General features: G+C 42.3%; 1 protein-coding gene across 1 annotated transcript in view; it reads right to left on the bottom strand.

The window, feature by feature from the left end:
* Nucleotides 1–343: 343 nt before the first annotated feature.
* Nucleotides 344–25566, bottom strand: part of SNAI3 (snail family transcriptional repressor 3) — a 49703-nt gene continuing 24480 nt past the window's right edge. The window contains exons 2-3 of the mRNA XM_085637868.1: nt 15498–16100; nt 344–1519 (exon numbers count right to left, since the gene is read on the bottom strand). Coding sequence (XP_085493994.1) covers nt 1254–1519; nt 15498–16100 — 869 coding nt within the window. The 3' untranslated portion in view covers nt 344–1253. The remainder of the gene's footprint in view (nt 1520–15497; nt 16101–25566) is intronic.

Raw genomic sequence — 25566 nt, 5'->3', positions numbered from 1 at the left:
TCAAGTGTTGCATGGCTAAACACTTATAAGGTCCCAAAGGCGAGACCTATTGGCTATGCTAATGCTCGTTTTTTCTTCTTTTTAGTTGGGGTTTGCAGAATGCTCTACAGAGACCACCTACCCTGATGGGTGTACAGAGAGAGCGATAATCCATGTGGTCTAGAAATTTGTATATATATATAATCTTCTGTGGAACAATTTTAAATCTCGAATTTCTTTTTCTCAGCAAAGGCCAAAATGTATTTTGAGTTAACATATGCAGCTGACTGGTCAAGAACGACAATAAAACTTTCTTTATGAAACGTTACAATTGAAAACTGTACTAAAGCAAATACTTTTCGTTGGTAGTTTGCACAGTTATTTTATTGTCTTTACGTATTCACAAAAAAGATACATTTGTTGTGATTCGTATTCCATTATAAGGGCCTTTTTTAGCGGAAGGGTGTTGAAAGATTGAACTGTTTTGGGGGGCAGGATTTGGCATGGCTCATCATTGCAGAGAAACACGAAAAGGACAAACAGCTTGTATTGTGACACCAAACCAAAGAAGGTCAACTGGGCACTGTTGTAATCTTAAAGATTCAGAGGAGAGGGAAGGAAATTGAAAAGCAAGCGTCCCTATAGCCTTACTCATCAGCACACATGACCCCACAATGTGCTCCATTGGTCAGCCGTGACCATCTTCAATAAGCGCTTAGAAGCTTCTCAGGCAATTAGCCGTCTAGGATTGGTAGCCAGGATACAAAGGCATACTGGTGTGTAGGGGAATTGTAAGATATCCCAATACCTAGGTGTCTCTGAAAGGGCTGGGACAAGATCAGCCATATGACACGCATCATTCCTGGCCAGGCGGGTCTTTCATGAAGCAGCTGCCTGCCGAGAAATGTCCCAGTTTTCATAAAGTCCAGTCCACCTCTAAATACAAGGAATAGTAAGTGGGCAAAGCACAACTATCACTTCAAAGATTTTTGTTCTCTTTACAAAGTAGATATAATCAATAATTGTCTGTTTGGTGGATAATCCGGCATCATACTCCTCAGTGAACTTGCTTTAATGAAAAGAGTTTTGTTTCTGGTCCTTCTGGATGCTGGAAGAGTGCTCCTCCACACTTCCTGTTGCCTTTGCAAGTATTGAAGAGGCACATGTGTATTTCACAGTTGATTTTGCTGCTCTGAGGGAAAACAATTGAGCATCAGAGCAATTCAACAATTTTTAAGTTTGACAAAAAGCGCTCATGATCACCAAAAATACATTCATTGGTAGTGGTCGTCCCAGCGCTGGGCCATCTCCCCAGGCGTCAGGGCCTTGCTGCTTTGGGGCACAGTGAGGGAAGTCAGCGGTGGCCCCGGGCCACAACCAGTGTCCTGGTGTTTGCAGAGCAGTGAGACACGGGAGAAGGTCTTGGAGCAGCCCCGGCACTGGTACTTTTTGATGTCCGTGTGGGTCTGCAAGTGAGCACGTAGATTGGAGCGATCTGCAAAGGCTCTTGTGCAGTGAGGACAGGCAAAGGGCTTCTCACCTGGAAAACAAAAAGCGACATACACAACCAGATCCATGAATGCTAGACTATGACCAAATTCACACACCAGATGGCTATTACAACCAATTTGCATATACATATATATACACATATCATACAACGCATCCTAAATCACCCAAACCAGCACAGTATCATAGGGCGAAGAAGCAGCGAAAATTGAACATAGATAACAGCCAGGATTCAGATTAAACCAGCCTTAGGGGAAATGCGCGAATCTACTTGAATTCACATAAGTGCAGGAGGTGACAAGTAACATCTAACAAAATCCGGTCCACATTTTTCTTTATACCAGGAAGAAAACTGCGACTATGGAGCACAGGAAGGTGACCCTTGGGAAGAGTAGATCCATTTGGGGTTTTGAGAAGAAGGGAAGGTACGAAGCATCATCAGAAGCGCCTTGCAACACTTCGCAGTGACTCCCATTCACCCTAATTCCTCACCGGACTGTGCGTCACTTCACTTTGTTCTTTTTCCCCCCTCACATTACTATTTTATGTAAGTGAGTTATCGTTCCGGAATGTTATTTTTGTGCTCTCTCATTCCTTGCCACAGCAAACCTTGCCCGGCCAGAGATAGGGTCCTCTTGGTGACCCTGTGGTTTCCCCATCAGCATCCTGGCTGACGAGTGGGCTCATCACAGCAACTTCCGTCTTGACAAATGGTAAAACCGATATCCCTTTTAATGCTGCTAATAAATTAATTTATATTAGCACTTCTTCCCACTATTTTGTTTATGTGTGTGCTATCTTTGCACCCTTCAACGTTACGCCCAGAGATGTGATATGCTGACAAGAAAGCTGTGTTTTTCCCCTCTATCTCATTTCCCGCACAGTAGGACCCTTTGTTAATGCCATCCATAAAGCCAATTCCAAGACTGGCAAAAAAGTGCCAACTTCACTCAAGAAGTTACAAGTCTTCTCAATTGAATACAAATGGGCAGAGTATAGATCTCAATTTTCCGTCCGATCCTTAGCATCGGATCCTTGACTGAATAGGGATTTAGGTACAAACAGAAGCCCATAGGGGAGAGAATGTGGCCAAACGGCTAGGGTGGTCGACCTCTGAGCTGGGGAACCGGGTTCGACTCTCAGCAGGGACGCTCAACAATCTGCGATTGTGGGCAGATCTCTTAATCTCCCTGTGCCTAACAAAATGTGTCAGTTTGTAACGTAACTGGTGCTCATGTAAAGTGGTCTGATACCTTCAGGTCTAGTTCGCACTATATAAAACTCCACAAAAAAAACAAGTCACCAAAGTGTTGTCCTAGGGCACAGGGGTGAATTACTCTGATTCATGGACCAGATCGACTCCTAGACAACTCAGATCATGACCCTTCTCTTTCCTGGTAACTACTCCAACAAAGAAAACATTTTCATAGAGAAGGAACAAAACACACTGCAGATATGGTTTCTCAGATGCAGGAAGTTTTTATGGTCAAGTTTTGTATTAAACTGTGGATCCCACAAACCACCTTATGCTGTTTATAAGGAATATTTGGAAGGACTTGTTAGAGTGAGTTGATCTTAAAAAAGATTCTAGTTCAAGGACGCAGTCCGTATGTTCATACTAATGTTGTCACTCATAGAAGAAACTTGACTTGCTATTAGTCAGTTCCTGGACAGTGAACTTCATAGGCACTGCGTGGATTACAGCACTTATGACTCAGTGAGAAATGTCTCCTGGTGACAGAAGACAAGCAGACAGGTGTATGCTTCATCCAGGTTTGGATGGGAACCTAGGCCTTTGGCTCTGATGAACTTCAAGATAAGATTGATTAAAGTTGTAAAATAACAGTGCAAGCAACAGCCTGTCTGCACTTTATAGAGGGGAGAGAGATCCCCCTGCAGGCAAACGCCGTGAGTGTCCTCATCCACCTGTAGGGGGATGACTGGTGGGGTTCATGGGACACCCTCTCTCCCCACCAGAGGGCTTCCATCAGAAAGCGTACTGACAGTACACCATCTGGAGGCGCACACCCTCTGCACCTGAGGCACAGTGTATAATACGGCCACTGGTAGCACCCCTGCCCCCCCTCCCCTCCCATGCGCCCCCCCCCTCCCGCAGAGGGGACAATCCACCTGATCAACTATGTCATCCAGTTTGGTAACAAGAGGTCAATCCCACCTCCCCAACAAAACCCTAACAGGCTCGGGCTAAGGATTCACTTACTGTCTTTGAACGTCTAGAGATGGTTTCCCACTACGTTTTACAGTTGTTTGGCACGCCAGGCCATGCTCTTGGCCCACAGTCTGTCAGTGATGGCCTTTTCAGTTGTAATTTGTTGGCTAGTGGGGCTGCCCCCTGTGCTGATTTACACATCCATCATTTTTGTAATGCCCATGGTGGAGTGTGGCTGCACACTCTGAAACTCACAGTGCAGGTGGTGGTCTATTTCCTGAGCAAGTAGGTTTCAGTGGGTCGAGCAGACTTCTTAAAGAAGTGACTTCAACTTCTTTAAAGCTGAAAAGCGCTTCCTCTGATCAGGCGGGACTGGGAACAGCAACCAGCCCTAACCATGTGCTCTACCAGCCCCAGGAGCAGGAGAGAGTGGAGGGGTGCTAGTGAGAAGCACAGCTCCCGCTTTTGTTACAGGCCAGGGGACCGATATTGCAGCACTGCTGCAAAACAGGTCCCTATTAATAACCCCCCCCCCCCCCCCCCATCCTTCCGGCACACCTGGAAAATGCCTGGTGTCCGCTACAGCCAGTCCGGCCCAGCCCCTGGCCTAATATACCTACTGAGGAAAAAGTCGGCAGTATACTGCATTGTCAGCAAGCCGGTCTTAATCTATTTAACCTTTTGAATTAAACTAATGGTTGAAGGAGCTGCATAATTATCCTGCTTGGTTCAGCCAAGAGGGCAGGGGCTAAAAAAAAGGATTGTACGATTTGAAATAGTTTGCATTGATTTCTGATTCGTAATTCCATTTTTCTTCAGTGTTGATTGTTCAATACACGGCCAGTGAGTTTTTAGAACGTTGAAATAATCTTCATCCAGATTCTTCCATTTAGTTTCCGGGCGACAGAAGTAATTTGACAATTAAAAGCCAACAAATTATATAGACACATACACATGCATCCAAAGGGAATGCAACAAAATGCCAGAAAGATTAAAGAATGATACAAAGATGGAGGACAGAGAAACAGAAAGAGAAAGAAAGAAAGTAAAACACTAAAGTAAAAGCCAACAAACAAGATCTATAATTCAACAAGAAAGTCACGTTTTTAAGGACGGTCTGAAATTAATGGTACCTCTGCATTTTTCACTGAATACTCGAAGTAGTTTGAATACCCATCTGACTTGCGAAAAACATCTCTCTCACGGTCAGCAGTAATCATGAACAGACCACAATGGGTGAAGTGGCATAGATCCAATTTAAAGTAGGTTTAACAATGCTTGTGACTCTATTAAACTATGACAATGAGCCAGAAAAGGGTCATAGACTATACCTTCTCTATCATCGACAGAGCAGAAACTTAGATGGGCACTACTGGAGTAAAAAGCAAATGTACAAAAATCAAAACAATATTGCCAGGATTAAAACAATCTGTGGAAAGCAGCGACTAGAATCTGAATCTGAAAACACAGTACAGACCAAAGGGAACCCTTTGCTTTGGTGCTTTTCACCACCGAATCCTGCTGTCTACACTGCTTTTTCAAATCTACAAAAGGCTAAATGCAATTCCGGATCTTGTTACCAAATCGCAATTTGCATTTGCGATTCAGACTTTTGAACGGGTGTGTTCAGGGCATCCCTTCCAAATACTGAATTGGTATGGTATGTATTACTCTGCGAAAAATTCTTGTTTTCAAACAGTAATACTTTACCACCAGTTTAAAAGTGGTGGTAACCAATTTGCAATTTGGAAAGATTCTCCCCAGGGCCCCTTCCCCTTTAAGAATGTTAAAAATATATACTTAAGAGATCGTGCTCTTAAAAAACATAAATGTAAAAAAAAAATTCCAACGCCTCCCTTTTTCCTTTAAGGAAAAAATACTTTATTTATTTAAAGATTACTGTATTACAAACAATCACAGACACGGTGGTCTGCGGACTCCAGCAGACCACAATCCTTGTGATGGCTTCGATTCCTAATGGGTTGCAAATTGTGACCCACCTCATTAATATTCGTGAGATAGCGATTTTCTACTTGGTCGAAAATTGACCTATTTCAGAGTGGTAAGTTTTCATACATTAGGATTTGTGATTTCGATTCGGTAAACATCGCAATAAGGAAATCGCAGCTCTAAATTTTGTACATCTGCCCATGGTACTTTGCATGCTTGACAGGACTGAGTCTACTGGGACGGCGCAGTAGATGGAAAAAAAAGTCAGGAAAAAAAAGTTAGCACGCCTCATCAGAAAGAGGACCAGCACACTCCTACGTTGGAAAGTTTCAGAAAGGGTTTTGCTGTACTCAAGGTTGATTGTTAAAGTTATTCTTTGTATAGGGCAATAGGCAGGGGTGTGTATAGTTTAATTTTCACATACAAAGTTAGGTGAAAGTTTTAGATTTTGCCCTTCATAAAGCTCGTGAAGTTTCTGTGCCTTTTCCCGTGCATAGATTTACTCTACTCTACGCTAATTGTCACCGCAGATCAGGATATTCTTCTCTCAAATCCTATGCAGAATCTTCTTCTGCACATTTACCTTTTGCTTTGCTAAACCAAGCCACATAGGAGAACATTGGCCTTAGAGCCATTGGTAATAGAAACTAGCACCTAGGAGCTATTTTAACCTTTGAGGTCATGTCTCTGGCCCAGAAGGAGCTAATACGCCACAACTGTACACCCTTGCCACCCTGAGGGTGTTAAAAAGGGAGTAACTTTGCTATTCGCATTGGAGGGCAACAGTGGTAAATGACAAAACCCACACAGGACACTCATCTACCAGCTGTGACTGCCCAAGTTCCCCCAAATAAAGGATTTCCTACCCCAAGAGCCAATTTTTCTTTAGGGCTTTAATCTAAAGGAAGTAGGACAACGGTAAATTCATATGAGCAGTGCGGTCTCTGGGGCTCATGGAAATTCCAGTTAGTGCAAAATGTGCTCACCCAAATTTTGAGTTGTATGCCTGACTTCTTGCACGTCATTTCCATGGACTATGTTAGGCATTGACAACAGTGAGGGGCTGGGTTGGGTGAGTTTAAGTGTGCTGTTACGGTGATGGTAAAAACATGTTTTCATACACGGTTCCTTGCTTGGGACAGTGACGTGTGACCTTGTTTCAGGAATACTTTCAAAAAAATACTTCAACATTTTATTCATTACAGGCTGTAAGGTCACGGTCGCATGACATCAGTGGCAACATATCGGATTGGTTTCAGGCTGCAAAAAATGGTCAACAAGGGAAGGACCAATGAAAAATAAATACATAAATAAATAAAGCAAAATTCTAATTCTACAATCAATGACATCAAAAAACACGTAGGTCAGAGATAGAACTGCTTTCCCACATGACCTCTGGATAGATTTCTTCACTTAAATCATGTGTATAGCAAGCCTGCAACAAAACCGCTGATAGGACACTTCACACAGAGCATGTAGAGTTGTAAATCCCAAAGAAGAGGGGAGGAGAAAAACAATCTTTTGATGCACCAATGTTGCCTTTTCGGTGCTTCCTGAAGGTACAGAGTGGGTTAGTTTCCTCATATCAGGTGGTGGAGATCAACAGGATTGGCACAAGAGGTCTGCAGTTTCAGCTGGATTTGCCTTCTGTAGTCTTATTGCATGAATTAGTGGTTGGGTTTATTTTGAGATAAGTGATACTTTTTGTTAGAGACAGGTAAAGATTGATAAAAGAGGGTAGATCATGACCCGCTATTATTTTAGCCAACTGGAAGGTGAGCACTTGTAGTGTAACAAGGGTTCAATAGACAGACAATGCACATGGAAAAGGTGGGTAACTGGGGTTCTTTGAAGAGTCAACCAACACAGTGCTTTTGTACCACGGAGGTGGTGGAGAAGAAATTGTGACTCTCTCGTAAGAGAGGAAGGCTCTAGATCAGGAGTCTCCAGCCTTGGGGGGCGTGGCTATCACTCAAGGAAGATGGCGGCGTTCCCGTGACACACCCGGTGTCAGCAGTGAAGGCAAGAGAATTTGCAATGTTTCACCAGCGAGGAGAGTGGTGATAATGACCAGGCGGCCGTCGGAACTCAGGAAGTAGACAATGGAGTGCTTTTCAACATGGGAGAGACCCGCTTTCTCGTCGTACTTCTCTCCCGGAGCAATGCGGCGCCCGCCATTTTGAAAATGCCCACGATCTGAGGGGAGTGTCTTTCCCCTTGTGGACATTCAACTTTGTTTTTCTACGCTTCGAACGCTTCTTTTAGCGCTGTAAGTAGCCTGGAGGCAATATTACAATCACTGAGCATCTTTATAATGGCCTATTTCTTCTCACTTCAGGAAATCAATCGGTGCCTTTCTCGCTCTCGGATGTTGATGCTAGCGGCCATTTTGTTGCATCACATGTTCTCCAGTGAAGGTTTTTACATGAAAACCTGCAAATTCAAAGGATAACTGTTTGCTTTGATTGAATTGAAGTTTATTTCATGCTCTCTACCGCTACCATGAAATCCAAGCAGGCTCTATTAGTTGCGGCATTATTCGCTCTTCTAATCTTCTGCAGCGATACTAATGGCATGCAGATTACCAACTACATGCCGTACTGTTGCTCTTTTGACATCTAGTGTCTCTGCCAAGCACCAGTGAGCTTCATAGGGACTCTTGTGTTTGAGCTAGCAATTTTTTCCTTCACACTTCGTCATTGATATTATTTCTGCAAATGTATGGAATTCCTTAAAATAATCTCTACAGGTTAGGACTATGCAATGCATCCCTACTAGTGCCAGTTTAATTCCTGGAGTTCGGGGTACCTGCTGTCACTTGTGCTAACGGTTCCACTTGCTCAATTCACATTTGAGGATATATTGATCCTATTCGTCCCGTTTATGGGCAGACTGAAAACAGTAAGGTCGTTGGTGGTGTCTGCAAATCGCTCATTTGTTGCTCGCTCACACCTTTACACACGCCTTGCCAAAATGGAAGAATCTTTGAACTCCTCTCCTAAAAGTGCCTCTACTTCTTCTTCTGCAGCCACCAAGGTGTCAACCAAACAGTTGAAAAAAGATCCTCCTTCTCCACCAAAACAGCCTACGTCAGTCTCAATGGATCTTCTTCTGGAGGAAATACGTGCACTTCGCCCATTTGTAGAGGAGACAAACTCCAAAATACAAGTTTCAACAGACGGTTGGACAAAAATGGAAGTGTGAATCACTGCGGTTGAACAAAGTGTGGATTCCCTGAGCTCAGCTTGCGCTCAGGTTGCAGTCCTATCTCAGGTTGCATCTTTTCAGAAGCAGATTAAAAATCTTGAATAGGAACAGGCGGAACAACCTTCGTATATATGGTTTGCCAGATGTTTCAGAAGGCTCCGACCTTATAGCCTGTTTTAAATCATTCTTGCCGACAGTGCTCAACCTGCCAGAAACCACTGTCTTGAACATTCAACGTGCTCACAGACTAAGTCCTCTCCATTCGTCACCATCTACCTTGCGTAAACCAAGGAGTCATACTCTATTTTCTTGAATATACGGATCTTCTCAAGGTATTGGCCGCAGTTAGGTCCTTGAAGCGGATTTCGTCATCAGGAAATCAACTTTTTTTCCTCGCAGGACTATGCAAAGCCTACAGCAGACAGACGAAAGGAATTTTTGGCCATGAGACCAGCTTTACATTCTATTGGTGCACGATTTGGCTTATTCCATCCATGCTTGTTCAAAGTGGCCTTCAACAATAACACTATCACTTATGAAGATTCGATTAAACTCAAAGGTTTTCTGTACTCACACTGTCCGGAAAAGATGGCTATTTCTAAATCACGCCCCTGATGACTTTTCTTTCATAGTAACTCCTGGATGCAGCCTTATATATGTAGCCTTTTGAGTTTCTTGTGAAGTTCATAGATCATTTACAAGTTTAGAAACTAGCTTGTTTTACTTACTGCAACTGAATGTTAGATTCTGTAATTTCGTAATTTTAAACTTTACAAAGTTAAGCTAATTGCGCTTAATTTAACAATACCTTAATTGCTCTAACCAATTTTTTCTATCCCTGCAGGTGTTTTCTCCGTATTGTCTAAATTTTTGTCTTGTGGTCGCTAGTCCTAAAGTCTCCCCGCCTCACCTCGTGGAGTCTGTACGTGTCATCGTTCCATGTGGCCTCTTCCCCCCCCTCACCCTCTTTATGTTTTGGACTCTTTCTAGGTACAGTTTTTTTTCCCTTTACTATTTCTACCAGCAATTCACTTCTTTTTCACCTTTTTTCTGTCTTTTATGTCTAACTTACTTCCGCATACTATCTAATTCTGCCTACTCTTCTTTCTATATCTTGCTCTATTCTTCCACTTAGATTTCCCTTATTTATTCTTACCTTATTATTCTTTTTACAGTCCTACACATAATGTTTTTTCTTACCTTACACTACATCTGTCACATGTAAACACTTCTTCATTTTTGTCCTTATCCCTTTCTCACAAATGTGTTCTATGTTGAAGATAGTTGGTCTGTTTCTTGGCATATTTCTTATTGTTTGTTTTCTTATACTGATTGGTGTCTCATATTCACGCTCTCATTTAGCCCATGTCTTTAAATCTTGTCTCTTGGAATGTCAGAGGTTTGCATTCTCCTATTAAAAGGCAAAGAGTTCTGACTCACTTAGCCAAACTGGGTGCAGATAAAGCTTGTTTGCAGGAATCCCATTTAACAGCAGAGGAATCAATTAAATTAAAGAGGTTGGGTTGGAGAGGTTTTCTACTCACCAGGAGATGGTAAGCGAAATGGGGTCCTAACCATATGTCGTAAATCACTTTCTGTTAAACTATTGTCACAATGTTCTGATGTAAGCGGTAGATGGTTGTTTACTAAACTTTTCATTGATAATGCTCCAGTTTCTTTATTAAATATATACACGCCTACTGTTGGTGATCCCTCCTTCTGGATATCCTTAGCTCAGCAACTCGCAAATTGTATTGATGACAATTTCATTCTCACAGATGACTAATCAAGTTTAACCCTTTTTAGATCGTAATTCAATGGTTTTTTTGTCCCTCATAAAGCCCATCAGCTCTTTATACAGATTATTAAACAATATAAGCTTATTGATGCTTGGAGACTTTGCAACCCAACTACCAAAGAATACACTTATTATTCTCCAGTTCACCACACTCAATCAAGATTGGATTACTTTTTCATTTCACATAATGTATCCCAATCATTAATAGCAGCAGATAATGGATCCATTCTAATTTCTGATCATGCTCCTATTACCATGCGGTTAGATATTTTACAGAAACCCCACACCCCCCGTAAATGGTACTTTAACAACGCTCTTCTTTTGGACTCCGTATTCACTTCCTCTTTTATGAATATTTTTTGTTTAATCAGACTGATGATTTACCCTTTCATGTGGTGTGGGACGCTTTTAAAGCAACAGCTAGAGATATTATTGGCTATGTCTCCAAAAAGCGTAAAAAGTCACAAGCACTCCCCACATCCCTCCTAGCCAAGATAAAGAAACTGGAGCATTCTTTTCATTCCTCAAAATCAAAAGATTGTTTATCGGATCTTATTAACGTTAAATTTCAGTTTAATAAGGAATCGACAAACAATGCTTCCACTTATTTATTACAGTCTAGTGCGAAGTTTTATGGGGGGGGGGGACAGAATAAAGCTGGTAAAGTACTAGCTAATTATTTGAAGGTTAAACATAACAAACTCATTATAGAATCTATTATGGACAAACAGCAATCATTGAAATAGAAGGACGATGAAATCTTAAATGAATTTCTTCACTTTTACAAAACCCTATACACATCAGAAGCCCCTCCTACAGAGCAGCACATTTCTCAGTTTTTGTCTGATATCCAACAACCACCTTTTACCCAATCAGATTTGTCTATTTTAGAATCTGACCTCATGCAAATGGAACTCTCTACTGCACTACAGGCACTTAAAAATAGATTAAGCCCCTGGCCCAGATGGTTCTACTGTTAAGTTTCACACATTTCACCTCTTTATTAATTCCCAAATTATATAATCTATTAAACTCTTTTTTGAACTCCGGTAAATCCTCAGGCTCTTTTTCAGAAGCTCTCATTTTTCTTATCCCCAAGGAAGGTAAAGACTGAAGATACTGTAAAGATTTTCGACCCATATCTTTAGTCAATGTTGATTACAAAATGTTTTCAAAATATCTGGCCTTACGCTTGGAGTCCCATTTACCCGACTTATTGGGAGTGGAACAGTCAGGCTTTGTTAAAGGTCATCTTATCACAGACAACACTCGTTTATTCTTTGAAATCTTATCTAAATCCTCTCATGTCTTGCATTCCTTGGCAGCCATAGCATTGAACGCAGAGAGGCGTTTGATAGAGTGGAATGGGCGTACCTTTTTCAGACTCTCAAATGGTTTGGCTTTGGACCTAAAATAATTTCCTCAATCTCCCTTCTCTATTCTGAACCCTTTTCATCCCGAATTCATCAAAATATGGACATTCATGGTTTTAATTTCAAAGACACTCACATCAAATTGGCAGCATACGCTGATGATATATTACTATTTATTTCGCAACCCCAGTCCTCTCTTCCTGCATTCCTACATGAAGTAGACTCCTTTGCAGCCGTATCCGGGTATAAATTAAACAAAGATAAATGTGAGATATTACCCTTAACGAAATATACTTTTAAAGAGGACTTTACACTCTGAAATGTTGCATGGTGCCCTCAATATATTAAATATTTGGGTCTACATCTCAAATACAATTTCACGGTGTATGGATAATTGTGTACAGAGAATAACCTCTTTAACTGCTAAATGGCACCCTTTATATTTATCCTGGTGGGGTCGTCTCGATACCATAAACATGATGCTGTCCCCTATAGTTCTTTATACAATTTCCAATATCCCATTATCCATTCTCTTAAAATTCTTCAAGAAAATAAACTCTTTGTTATCCTCTTTTTTATGGAGCAACAAAAAGTTGCGCATGCCCTTATCAAAATTGATTCGTCCAAAGTCAGAAGGGGGTGTTAATTTTCCTATATATCAAAAATCTTTTTTGCTCCGTCAAGCATCAAGATGGCTCTCCAATTCATCCGAAGGCTATCCTTTATGGGCTAAACTTGAACTCTCTTTTCTTTCCCCTTCTCAGTTCAAGAATACCTCTCGTTTTCTCGCAAGCCACAACACCTTTCAACCCCCATAATAAGATACACATCAAAAATTCTGAAACCCGCTTCCCCAGTGGATCCTATAAATTGGATTTCTTTCTCCAATTCCACAATATGGCATAATAACATGATATTGATATGTGGCAAGCCCTTTTATTGGAAATCCTGGAGGCAAAAAGGTCTGATTTGGATACATCAATTATATATATACAGGATCAGATTATGTCTTTTGCACATGCTAAAAGACTTTTTGACTTACCACCGTCCTTCCAATTTAAATATACACTCTTAAAGCAAGCTATTCTGACTGCTTATACCCGATGCATACCTCCAAATCTTTCCACTGATCCTACACCCCCCTTAATTGATAAATTGCATTCTGTCCTACAAGTCAACCAAAAGGCTTCTGTCATTTATAATTATTTACAAATTTCATGTATTACACAAGACAAAACTAAGTTGGAACTCTCTTGGGAACAGGATTTAGGTATCAATTGGTCCATAAATACATGGAATAAAATATGGAGTAAAATCAAAAAATCTTCGAGAGCTGCCAATACTACACAGACACTCTTTTTTTATATATAAAAGGCTTTTATTATCCCCAGTCACTATACATAAAGGACATGCTGATGTTCCAGATGATTGCTGGTCATGCTCCTCCTCATATGCAGAGCTGCATCATCTACTTTTTACGTGCCCACTTGTCTGCGGTTTTTGGGAAAAGGTAGGGGCTCAAATCAATTTAACCTTTCATTCCAAATATCCTTTCTCTGTTTCTAACGTATTTTTGGGAAGTTCATCTGCGGTTTGGACAGAATGCAAGTCTAATACAAAAATATTAGGCTTATTGTTGGCAGTTGCCTTTCAGCAGATAACCAAAAACTGGAAAGACTGTACCAGATTATCTTATCAAGCTTGTTGGTATGCTATTTGTTATATTCATAGATTAGATACAACTCTTGTGTACCCTATCCCCATGGCAACGAACGCCTGTATTTATGGTTACCTATCACCATGTTCATTGAAGCTAGTGCTAAACGTTCCTCCATCCTAACTCCCGTACAACAAGAAGTTTCCAAACCTCCATGACTTTCCTTTCACTGTATTTTTATATACAAGATCATTTTGAATTTTGCATCATCATTTTTTGTGGATTATGTGACTTGTAATCTTCCTGCATTTACACTGATTTATATATTTTCATTAATCCTTCTCTTCTAGCTAGGCCAACTTCAAATATATATGCATCTATTTTGCTTTTATGTTCAAACATTTGATTCATGTGACTATGTTATATTGTATTCTGTATTGAGACCTATATTTCCCTTAATAAACTTATTTCTGAACTCCAACCTTTTCTGTAGTGAGAGCTACTTCTGACCAGTGAAAACCATTGTGAGCAACTGAAGGCTAAACAACTCACATTGTTACCAGACAGCCCACACCCAGTTTCATTGACCTTAAGCCTCATGCCCATAGAGCCAGATACTTTGGTTTAAAAAAAAAATGCTTTGACTGGGGGGCACTATGACAGGGCTGCTATGTGTGTCAGTGAGAGTATGGTATTTTGCTATGTATGTACATGTGTGAATATGTTTATGGGTGCCTGCGCGCCTGTGTCATATGTACTTGTGGCACAGGACATTACGTTTTGCCATATGTGGCACCATTACATGTATAACACAAACATGGAACCAATTTTAAATGGAGGGGGAATTTAAATTGCAGAAAAATGTTCTGCAAAAATGTTCTGAATATGGAACATTTTTCTGCACTTTAAATTTCACCCATTTTTAAACAAATGCTATTACTATTTTCAGTTATACATATGGTACGGTGCCTACTGCCTATCTTCTGTTTGGAAATGTGGCACTTTAGAGTGGGGGGGGGGGGAAATGAAGGATTAACTTAATCAAGGTAACTTTTCTTTTAAATGTTACCCATTTAAAAGCATTCAGTAACATAATCTTGTTCTCACAATTCAATATTGAGTTTACAAGTTTTATTTAAGAGTTAAATAACTTAGTGCATTAGGTCTTCCCCTCTGTGCCCCAGCCATAAATCTAACTGAGCACTGCTCATTATCAGGAGCTGCTATCTGCAGCTTAATGATAATAATGTAAAATAAATATAGCCGTCTCTTAACTATAAAAGGAAACTGTGGCCCTGTGCTTATTTAAAAATGAACTCAAGGCTGCGAGCTACTCTGAAGGTGTATGGGAGCTGCTGGTAGCTCACGATTGACTAGTTGGAAACACCTGTTCTAGATAAGCACATGCGCAGGGTAAGAAACAGTTTTTGAACCAAGAAGGCGAGGCTGACAATCAGCCTGATCGTAGCTAGGAAAAGTGGCTCAGAGGATCCAGGCGGTCAGTTAATACCCTGGAAGAATCTCCTGCAAGCTCAGAGCGGTTTCAAGGGGAAGGTTTTCTTTCCACTTACAAACACAAATGGTTTCAGGACCAGACACTTGACTGGCTTTTTAAGAGGAAAAGTTTACTTCATTGCTAATTTTTGATTGGTTAACTCAAAAGGCTTTGTCCTATGGTACTGTAATCTGTCCAGCAACCCTCCGCCAAACAGCACAACAGCATAAGATGGCAAAGACCAATGTGAAATGCCCATTCTGGCAGTACAGTAAGAAATAGTAAGAGTTATTCTAGTACTGAGTCATGTAGCACATAGGATTTCATATCTGCATCAGTCAATGTCAATTCCGCCTTACCTGTGTGTGTTCGGATGTGCCCTTGTAGCAGCCAGGGGCGGGAGAAGGCCTTGCTGCAAATCCTACAGACGCAGGGTAGAGTGTGGGTGCGGATGTGCATCTTGAGGGCACCCAAGCTCACGTATTCCTTCTCGCAGTACTTGCAATTGAAGTTCTTCCTGGACGAAAGCTCACAGTGAAGCTGTCTGTGCTTGGCAAGGCCAGAAAATGTGTGGTAGGACCTATGGCAGTCAAAGCAGTCAAACCTTGCCGGTACCTCCGAGGCAGAGGTATTCTGCACGCCGGGGAGTCTGTTGGATACTTCCTTACATTGCTCAAGCTCTGGCCTTTTATTTGTGTTTGGTGAAGATGGGAAGTGGAGATTGTTCAGGGTGTCTTTGAGAGGTGTGACCAGAGCCCTATGATGCAAAGAGTCATTCAGACTGATATCTATGGCTCTGGTGCTGTAACTGAGGCCCTCTTTGTTGTCTGCGTCTAGCGTGATCAGTGTGATGACCGAGCTTCTGTCCCATGGATTTCCGCAGCAGACAGGGGGTGCTGCCTCATTCTGGCATACAGAGGGGAGGATAGGGACACTGGAGACAGCCAAGTCATCAGCAACACCTAAGAGAAAAATAGGAGGATTTATATTGAAGCCAATCGCTTTGCACACAACTATTCAAATAATGGTGAAACAACTGCATTGACACCTGTTAACCCTAGAAAATTGTTAACTCTTGCTTTCTCACCAGGAATGTCAATGAAACTGAAGCAACATGCTGGATTCAGCAGTCAACACAAGATTTTAGAGCAGTTGAAGGTTGAGAGCTCCACTGATGACAACAAAGAGGTTTAGCATCAATAATGGATGGTGTAGACCTTCTGCTCCATCATTCTAATGCTGGTCTTTCTGTTTTTAGGTCTGCTATTAGCCAAGATCTTATGATTTTACTACATTTCATTGTTACTTCTAGGGGTTTGCCGCCAGCCCTCTTCATCAATTGGTTTGTTATGGTGTCATTTACATTCTTCCACCTATTATAGCATATAAACACATGGCCATAAATCCACCCACGTCATCCATGGCTACCTTCACTGTGAGTAACTGCATTCTGCCCTGTCACAAGGAGCACATCCGCAGAAAGTAGTTACCTTGAGTGCCTGGAATTACTATGGCAGTGTGCAAGCCCCAAAAATATTTTTGCATTTACCCAACTTTTTTTCTTTTATATTGATGATGGTCAGACAACTACTCCAAACAATACCATTTTGGAAAAAACTGTGACTGAAGTGACAGAGTGAAGGGGCTTAGAGTAGAATGGTGTAGAGTGGAGTGGTGTAAAGTGGCGCAGAGTGGCATAGAGTAGAGTGGCGTAGAGTAGTACAGTTGTGGATGTAAGCAACTAAAGTGTCAATAGGGAAAGTAGATAGGGTGAAAGAAACATAAATAAGAAGCTGTATGCCCATGTTAACCCCTTCAGTGCCCATGACGAGCTGGACTCGTCATGGGCTGCGGTGGCGCTGTGCCCATGACGAGTCCAGCTCGTCATGAACTCCGCCCGCTAATGGAAGGCGCGGCACTGGGCGGGGAAAGGGGCGGGCATGCAAGGGGTTAAAAGTAGAAAAGTACATTGCACGTCCAGAATTAATACCGGAACACTTATAAAATAAAAAGAAATAGTGCATTTCAAATGGATGAAAAGGAAGAAGATGAGGAAGAACACATAATTGGTCCAAGCTCCAGGGAGGAGCAAACACAAGAGAGTAAGGAAAGTCTACGGAACTAAGAAATCAAAAGATTGCAAACGATAGTGACAATGAAAACAACTAATGGTATGCTGTGGGCAGGTTGTAAGCCCACTTAATTGTAAACAATACATCTTGCAGCACATGTGCTGTGTAGGCAAGACCTACAAATGTGACCTGTAAATGGAAGGACCCGCAGGGACGGAGCACATAGTGGTTTTTTGTGCACTAATTTAAAAGAACGCAAGCAAACAAAAATAAATGAAAGATCGAATCCATATTGTGATTCTAGAGCAGGCAACCAGCTAGGAACAACTGTGAATTTCAACATCCAGAGAAGACTTTTCCAGCATTGGTACAGAAATGTACAAACAAAACCCTAGAAGTGCTGTTGGGAGAGCATCAACCGCAGATTCGACAAACATGATTAGAACAACATTATTTTGCTGTGGTCATGCTTTAAGGGTTTCAACAGCATGAGTTCAAGATCTTAGTTATGGGATCATATTTTATACACATATAATCAACAATTTGTTCCTACTTGATAGCAAAACGGTTGAGCACAGACATACAAGAACAGTGTGCAGGTATATAAATAAATCACACATTTATGGTGCAGGATTTACACCCAGTGTAGATGCTTCTTTTAATTTATAACGTGCACATACAGATACTGCATGCCCATTTACAAAACTAAAATAAAAAAATTCTTCTTTTTGGATTTTTTCTTGCAAATGAGTTAGGACATGTAGCCACTTGTGTAGGTTATGTATAATATTCAGGGAGTGTCAGGAGGTGCCTCCCTTCTTGGTCCGCCCGACCCCGGACTTACCTGTCTCGCCTCCCTCTTGTGCCCCACAGTACCCGGAGAGCCGCGTTGGTTCCACACTGTCATCACCGGAAGACAACGTAGAGCGATGGCCCTTTCAGGAATGGGCTTCCCCGGAGGTGGAGGGACACGCCCCCTGTGACGTCAATGCGCTGGATAGGCTGGACGTCCGGAGAAAGGACGCGGATGCGGAAGCACTGGGAGTTCCGGAGAAGCAAGGAGAAGAGACGGACGAGGAAGTCGGAGATCGAGGCAAGGAGAGCGAGAGACGAGACCAGAGAGCCGAAGAAGACGCCGTGACTACACCAGGAGGCGAGGACCGCGCTGCGCCCTGCCAGGGACCCGGGGGTTCCTGGCTCCAACAGGTACGGAGCCGTATCCTGGGACCAGGGAAGCGGGTGTGGACTAAAGTGGGGGACACCTCGTGGTAAACAGTGGACGGTTCATCCACGCTTATCAGCATTGTGCACTACTGTTTGGTGGAAGGATTTGTCTCTAACAAGCACACTTTTTCCTAACTACGGTGTCCCTCACTCGCCCTGCCCCAAGACTGAGACATAGTTCCACGAACCTGAGAGGTTTCTCTTTTCTTTTGATTTCATGTGCTGAGCCTCCTTCCCACACCGGTGACGTAACCAGGCAACGCGGGGGAGGAGTTAACAGACCGACGAGCAGGGAGAAAAGGCCAGGAGCCCAGCGACCCAGGACTCCCTGAAGGACTGCCCCAACCGTTAAAACAAAGTCTTGTCAAGTTCTAACATTAAAACATCTTAACCCGAGACTAGTCTCACGTCCTCATTTACGCTGCCTGGGGAGGCTGAACCCCACAACTTGGTGGAGAATGCGGGCATAAGAGCGCAGGACTACGACACCTGATGGAGGCGCTCATTCAGCATTTGGTAGAGGGGCAGCGTAAATTGGAATGGGCTGTAGAACGGCAGCTGACCAGTGCTCAGGCTGACAGAGACACGTTTAAGGACCAGATGAAAGCGCAACTGGATGCGCTGTCCCGTGTTGTTGACGAGTTGCCCTCTGGACCAGTAGGACAGGCCACTATCCGGCCCTCCAGTGCCTTTCCTACAGTATCCTTACAAAAGTATGTCCCCGGTGAGGATCCTGATGCTTTTCTTGTTAACTTTGAACGTGCTGCTAAAGCGGCGGGATGGCCCAAAGAGAAGTGGCCTTTCTTCCTGGCGCCCCTGCTGTCCGGAGAAGCCCAAGCGGCTAAACAGTTGGCCAACGAAGGGGGCAACGTCCCGTATGACGACATCAAGGCGACAATACTTGAACACTTAGGAATGGACGCCGAAGCGTATAGACTACGATTCCGTCGCGAAAAAGGCGCTTCCGGCGACACCCCGAAAACTCTATATCTAAAGCTGAAGATGGCTGCCGAGAAATGGCTACGGCCAAAAGATTATACAAAAACAGAAATTATGAACGCCGTCGTATTGGAGCAATTTGTGGAAGCTTTGCCTTTTGCCACCCAGCGTTGGCGACGTCAACATGCCGGACTCACCATAGACAGGGCCGTGGAAATGGCCACATCATATGTCAGAGCCCAGCCTCGTCCTATAACATGGGAACCCGAAAAAGGGTTACGTCCCTTAACTTTACCTCGCAGACCTCTACGCCCCATCAAGGAACCGGAAAAAGTCAGGGCTGTTCGACCAGAACCCCATGTCCCTCGACAACCGCAGTGTTTCGAATGTGGCGAGTGGGGGCATATCGCCCGGGTTTGTCCACGAAGGAAAGCAGAAGAACCGATGGACGTTAGCTACGGACCCCGCAACATGTTATACTCCACCGAAATGGGAGCGGCCTACTATGTAAGTCTCCGGGTAAATACATTCAACGTGGCCGCCTTGTTAGATTCGGGGTGTAGACAATCCATGATTAAAAGCTGTTTTGTTTCCCCCAACCAAAGGGTCCCGGGTGGCCAGGTGGCTATTAGGTGCATTCACGGGGACGTACGGTTTTATCCCACTTTCATGTCCCGGGACAACAGGTTCCAACTATGTCACCGTAGGATTGTTAGACACTCTTCCTGAGGATCTCATCTTGGGTACGGATAACCCGGACTTTCTGTCCCTCTTCGGGAAGACCACAGAAACCCCGGTCAATGCGATTCCCGGTCTATTGGCCCAGGAGCCATGGGCTATTAACCGGAATTTCCATTTGGCCCAAGTTAATGATCCTACGCTCCTTCACGCCTGGCAGGAGGCAAGAAAAACCCCTGCACAGCGGCAGGGAGAGTATCCCTGCTTTTCCATCAGGAAGGTTCTCTTATACCGCGTCTCTCAAGCCCATGGTCCCTCACAACTCTTGGTCCCTAAGCCTTTCAGAGAACAGGTCCTGTTCTTTGCGCATAGTCATCTCTTGGCAGGCCACATGGGAGCCCAGAAAACCACAGAAAACATACGACACTTTTTTTGGCCCGGTATATATGCGGAAATTAAATCCTATTGCCAGAGCTGTCCAGTCTGTCAGCTCAAGAATCCTTACCAACCCCCACGAGCCCCCCTTCAGCCTCTACCCATCGTGGGGCAACCCTTTGAAAGGGTAGACATGTATATCATAGGCCCCTTACCCCGCACATCACAGGAATTTCGACATGTATTGGTCCTGGTAGACTATTGCACGAGGTTCCCCGAAGCCTTTCCCCTCCGAAGCACTACCTCCACAGCCATAGCAGACAAACTCCTGGAATATTTCTCCCGGGTGGGCTTTCCTTTACAAATCCTTACCGATCAGGGTACTCCCTTTGTCTCCTCACTCATGGGGCAGGTATGCAAACTCATGAACATAAAACACTTGAAAACCTCCGTTTACCATCCACAAACGGACGGGTTGGTTGAGAGGTACAACGGTGCTGGAGCAGAGTTTTCTTTTAGAAAATTCATGGGCTTTTGAAGCTCTGGCATGTCTATGCGTTTTATTAATTTATTAATAAATAACAATTAATTATTTGTCTTGTGCAAGTGTGATTCTATTAATCAATCCGTTTGTTCTAACACAAGAGAAAGTTATACGAGGGTTAGCTTATTTGTGCTGTTTCTGTTTAATAATAACGTGCAAGTTTTCATGTTTAAACGTTGCTGTGTGCTATTTATTTTAAGCACAAAACGCTGTCTGAATTAATGCTTTTTATGTCGCAAAGCTAGATAAATACATACACATAAGGGTATTAGTGGGGTTAACACTGTTTAATCATTATGCTGTAGTAACGTTTATTTTGTCTCTTTAATTAAGATGGTCTATTGTGGCCTATGAAGGCCTTAACCGAGCTGACAATATTTCGAAGCCTGGCTGTGGCATATTCTGTGATGTGGCAAGGGAGACCCCTGCTGGAAAAAGGTCAAAGACAACTGACCATGGTCCTCGTTGTAATTTTCCATGAGGACATCAGCAGTTTGGAGGATCTCCAAAGAAATGGAACGTCCTTGACAAACAAAGGAGCTTCAGAAATGGATAAAGAACTGTGGCTCGGCTGCCGAGGTAAGTTGAACAAGTTGGATACTTTAATAGTTTCTTGGTTCCTGTTCCGTAGTTCACGTCTTGTGACTTTTCCTGAGCGAAGATTTTCAGATGTAGCAATGTTACATCCCTTCCTTCTCGCTCTGCTCAGTGATACAATTTATTCTGTCAACTTTATGTGTGTTTCCATTGTAATTTTCACTATAAGAATTGTTAGCTTAGGGAGGGCTTTGCCACTTGCCATTTTACCTTTGCTGCGTGAACTTGCGTTGCTGAGGATCGATGTTGAAGGACTTCGTCTTGAGAGACTTTACCGAGAGACTTGTCCTGACCCGTTCTGACACTTAGTTAGAATAGGTAACTATGAGAAATGATTTATTCTGATTTACTTTGACTAATTTTAGATAAAGCAATATAACTTTTAAATATGGTGTTGAATTTCCTTTCTTGTCAATTATTGTGTACATTTTGATCATTATTGTATAGATTGTATAGAGTATGTTTAAGGACAACCACTATAATCAGGTCCTATCGTCTTAGATATAGATGCAGGGTGGTTTGGAGTTTTCTTCCCACAGGTTTATTGCTGGTAGAGTATTTGAGCGTATGTTAGTGAAATGGGCCCTAGCGTATGATGAATGTATGTGCGTATAACTGTGAGATTACTCTATCCGTGGAAGTGGGTTTATTTTAGGTACCCTGATCTCTATCAATTTCTCTGGTAGCAGAGGATGGTTATAGATGGTTGTCTTGATCTGATAAGATAAGATTGCTTGTATATTAGCTTATTGATTTATTTTGGTTGATGTTGGTATATGTACTAATACTATATGTTGGAGTCGTCATGTTGAGTTAAATGTAGTGCTTCTGGAATTTGGAAGCTGTTGTAGCAGTTCCGTAGTAGGGCAGAGGGAAGTATATGCTGCTCTCGGGAAAGACGGGATTGTAAGGAATAACGTGTGACAATTGAAGTTGTGCGTTCACATTGTCTGGGTTCGGAATCAGTGACATTATTGTATGTTACTATTAGAAAACATTTCTGGTATATAAGGAGTGTGTATCGTAGTGAAGGTTATCTGTGAAACTCTGGTCTTAAGTCCCAGGGATCCGTAAGGATTGCCGTTAAAGCTTATTGCGGGAGGAGTAATAGGTATTCTCTGAGCTTGTTTGAGGAACTGGGCAGAGGTAAGCTGCTTAGTTGATGTATGTTATAATTCTGTAATAGGACAGATTGTGCGCTGTTCTCGGGAAGCAGGATTCTGTGTGCATGTACTATATTTTTCTTGTATGAATGTGCGTGAATGTATATACATTAATTGATTGTAAGACTCTTTGGATAAGTCCTAGAGGAAACAGTTATGAGATGTATGAAAGTTTGTTGACTCTTGAGAAATAGTCTCTTTTTACTATCCTGTGGTTAGCGAAGCAGACAATGGAGATGTTTTTATGTTGTAACTAATAGATTTTGTAGAAATTTTGACACGAAGTCTACTGAGAGTTTTTGTAAAGGAGGGGTAGACGAGTGACAGAGACAGGAGACAGAGACTGCAGCGACTGTTGACGTCAGAAGGTCCGCGCTCTGATTGGATAGTGGATCAGAATAGGGTTCGCGCTAGGATTGGTGCGTTAGTGTGAGTCGCGCAGGGATTGGAAGAGCTGTTTAGTGACGTAAACGCTCCAGGATTGGTGCGTTAGTGGGAATCGAGTTTTTCAACCTAACCTCGTATTGTATATTTATAATACGGAAAGAGTAGAGAGTTTAGTAAGCGCTAAAATGTATTATCAAGAGGAGAAAAAGAAAAAAACGTTCTTTGGGAAAGTTAAAAGGTGGTTTACCAAGGATAAAGAGGTTAAAACGAGAGAGGGTGTGTTGCTACCTCCAGCGAAAACACCTGCATCCTTCATGGTTGCGAAATATGGATTACATACCTGTATATGGTTGCAGAATTGGGTTAGGTATACTAAAGAATATGGTGTTCTAGCATTTCCAGAACATGGTTCATTTAATTTGGCCGTGTTGAGAAATTTACGGGAAAAGATGGTACGTCTGGACCCGAAGCCGAGACCTACACAGTTCGAGGCTTTAGTGGAATGGGAAGAGGAAGTTCATGAGCGAGAAAAGCAAAGGTCTGGAGGGTATTACAGGAATATGTTTGGGAGGAGACATGATCGTGAGACACATCATGATCGGATGAAAAGATGGCGAGATGTTAATATGTCAGAGGGATTATATCCTATGAGAACAATTGAAGAGGGAGCAGTTGGAGTTAATGAGTATGATGATGAGGTCTTAAATGACATGATTTACACGAGACCACCTCCATATAGACCAGAACCAGATGAGAGTACACCAGTTGTTTCTCCGATAAGAGATACAGTCTGTATTATTGAGAAAGAAAAAATGACACCTGAATCAAGAAGTAGTGGTTCTTTCAGGGAGAGAGAGAGAATCGAAGTAGTGAGGAAAATGCCAGAAAATTAGCAAAAACGACAACAGAACTGACTGAGAAAATTAGGGAGTTAACGAAGAATCTGGAAGCTGTTACGGTGCCTGTGACTATAGGTCCGGTTATGCCTGTGTTTGACAAACAGAGAACAGGTGAGAATGGACTAGTGATTCCATATGTTGGGAATAATCTGACAAATTCAGTTGGTCCTTCAGGAGATTCAGATAAAAGAGCAGAAAGAAGTGACCTGAGACGAACAAGACATGACACATGTAGTGAACTATTGGATGTTAGTGAACCCAGTTGTTCAGGGATGCCAATTTTAGAACCGCAGAAAAAAGTGGTTCCAGTGAGAAAAACTGCTGAAATAACAGTTGATGATTTGAATGATTGGATGAAGGTTCTTCAGAAAAAGGATAAGGATTCACAAGTTATTGATGTGGTTAAGTTACGTATAGAATTAGAAGAGCTTGTGACAGGAACAGTTCCAACAGAAATTCTGAAGAGTCATCATGATGGTGAATTAATGTTTATGTGTAAAAGCATAACATGGAGAGCAAGAAATACTCATGATAGACTAAGAGCGATAGCAAATGAGCAAGGAGTTGACATTGATAAAGTAAAGGTTTTGCAGAAAACTTACAGGATGGATTTCACAGAGAAAGACATAGAAAATTTGAATACTTCTGGTAGAACAGGACAGATTAAAGAAATGGTGGCATTATTGCGAAGATGGGGTGATGTAGAAAAGTGGAAGGATAGGTGGTATAAGAAAAGAGAGGAATCTGAAGATAGAACAACTTATTCAGCATTTCCAGTGAGAGAAAAGGAGAAACCAGTGGAGCATTATCCCATGAGAGAAATACCTGGAGGAGGATATGTACATGTTCCATGGACCAGACAGGATATTTTATCATTTACGAATGATTTCCCTCGATTGAGAGAAAAGCCCGTCGAGTGGTATAGGCAGGTGGATAGGTTTGTGAAATTGTCAAAAGTGCTGTGGGTTGACCTGAATAGTCTGTTTGATATAATTGTTCCAGCAGACTTGTGGACTGAGTGTAAAATAGTTGTGAGTTGGCCTACTGAGGAATATCCAAGAGATTCAAGAACAGGGGCACCAGATCCAGAAGTAATGAGGAAGTATGATCAGGTGATGGTATACCTGAAGAGTAAAGTTCCTCCAAAAGAGACAGACTGGGTTAAGATAGATCGAACACAACAGGAAGCAAAAGAATCAGTTCATGCTTTTTACGAAAGGCTAATACTGGCTTTTAAACAATTCAGTGGAGATGAACACCTGGGTGACAAGGATTTGAGTCATTTTGTATACAGATTTGTATATGGTTTAAGACCTGAAATTGGTGAGAGAATTCGTGAGCACACAGTGGATTGGCAGAGTAAGAAAGTAGATGAGATTCTGAGACATGCAAAATACTTCAGTGATGAAATTGAAGCAAAACAAAGAAAGCTGAAAGAGAAAGCAATGTGGGCACAAGTGAAAGTTGCAGAAAGACAGGAAGCACAGTTGGTGGAACAAGCAAATAATCCAGGAAATAATGCAGGGAATAGACCGAGATATGCAGGAAAA

Source organism: Triturus cristatus, chromosome 12 (genome assembly GCF_964204655.1).
Source record: "Triturus cristatus chromosome 12, aTriCri1.1, whole genome shotgun sequence".
In the NCBI taxonomy this organism is placed as follows: Eukaryota; Metazoa; Chordata; class Amphibia; order Caudata; family Salamandridae; genus Triturus; species Triturus cristatus.
The sequence above is the reverse complement of the archived record's forward strand: the minus strand, read 5'-3'. Positions and strand labels throughout refer to the sequence as shown.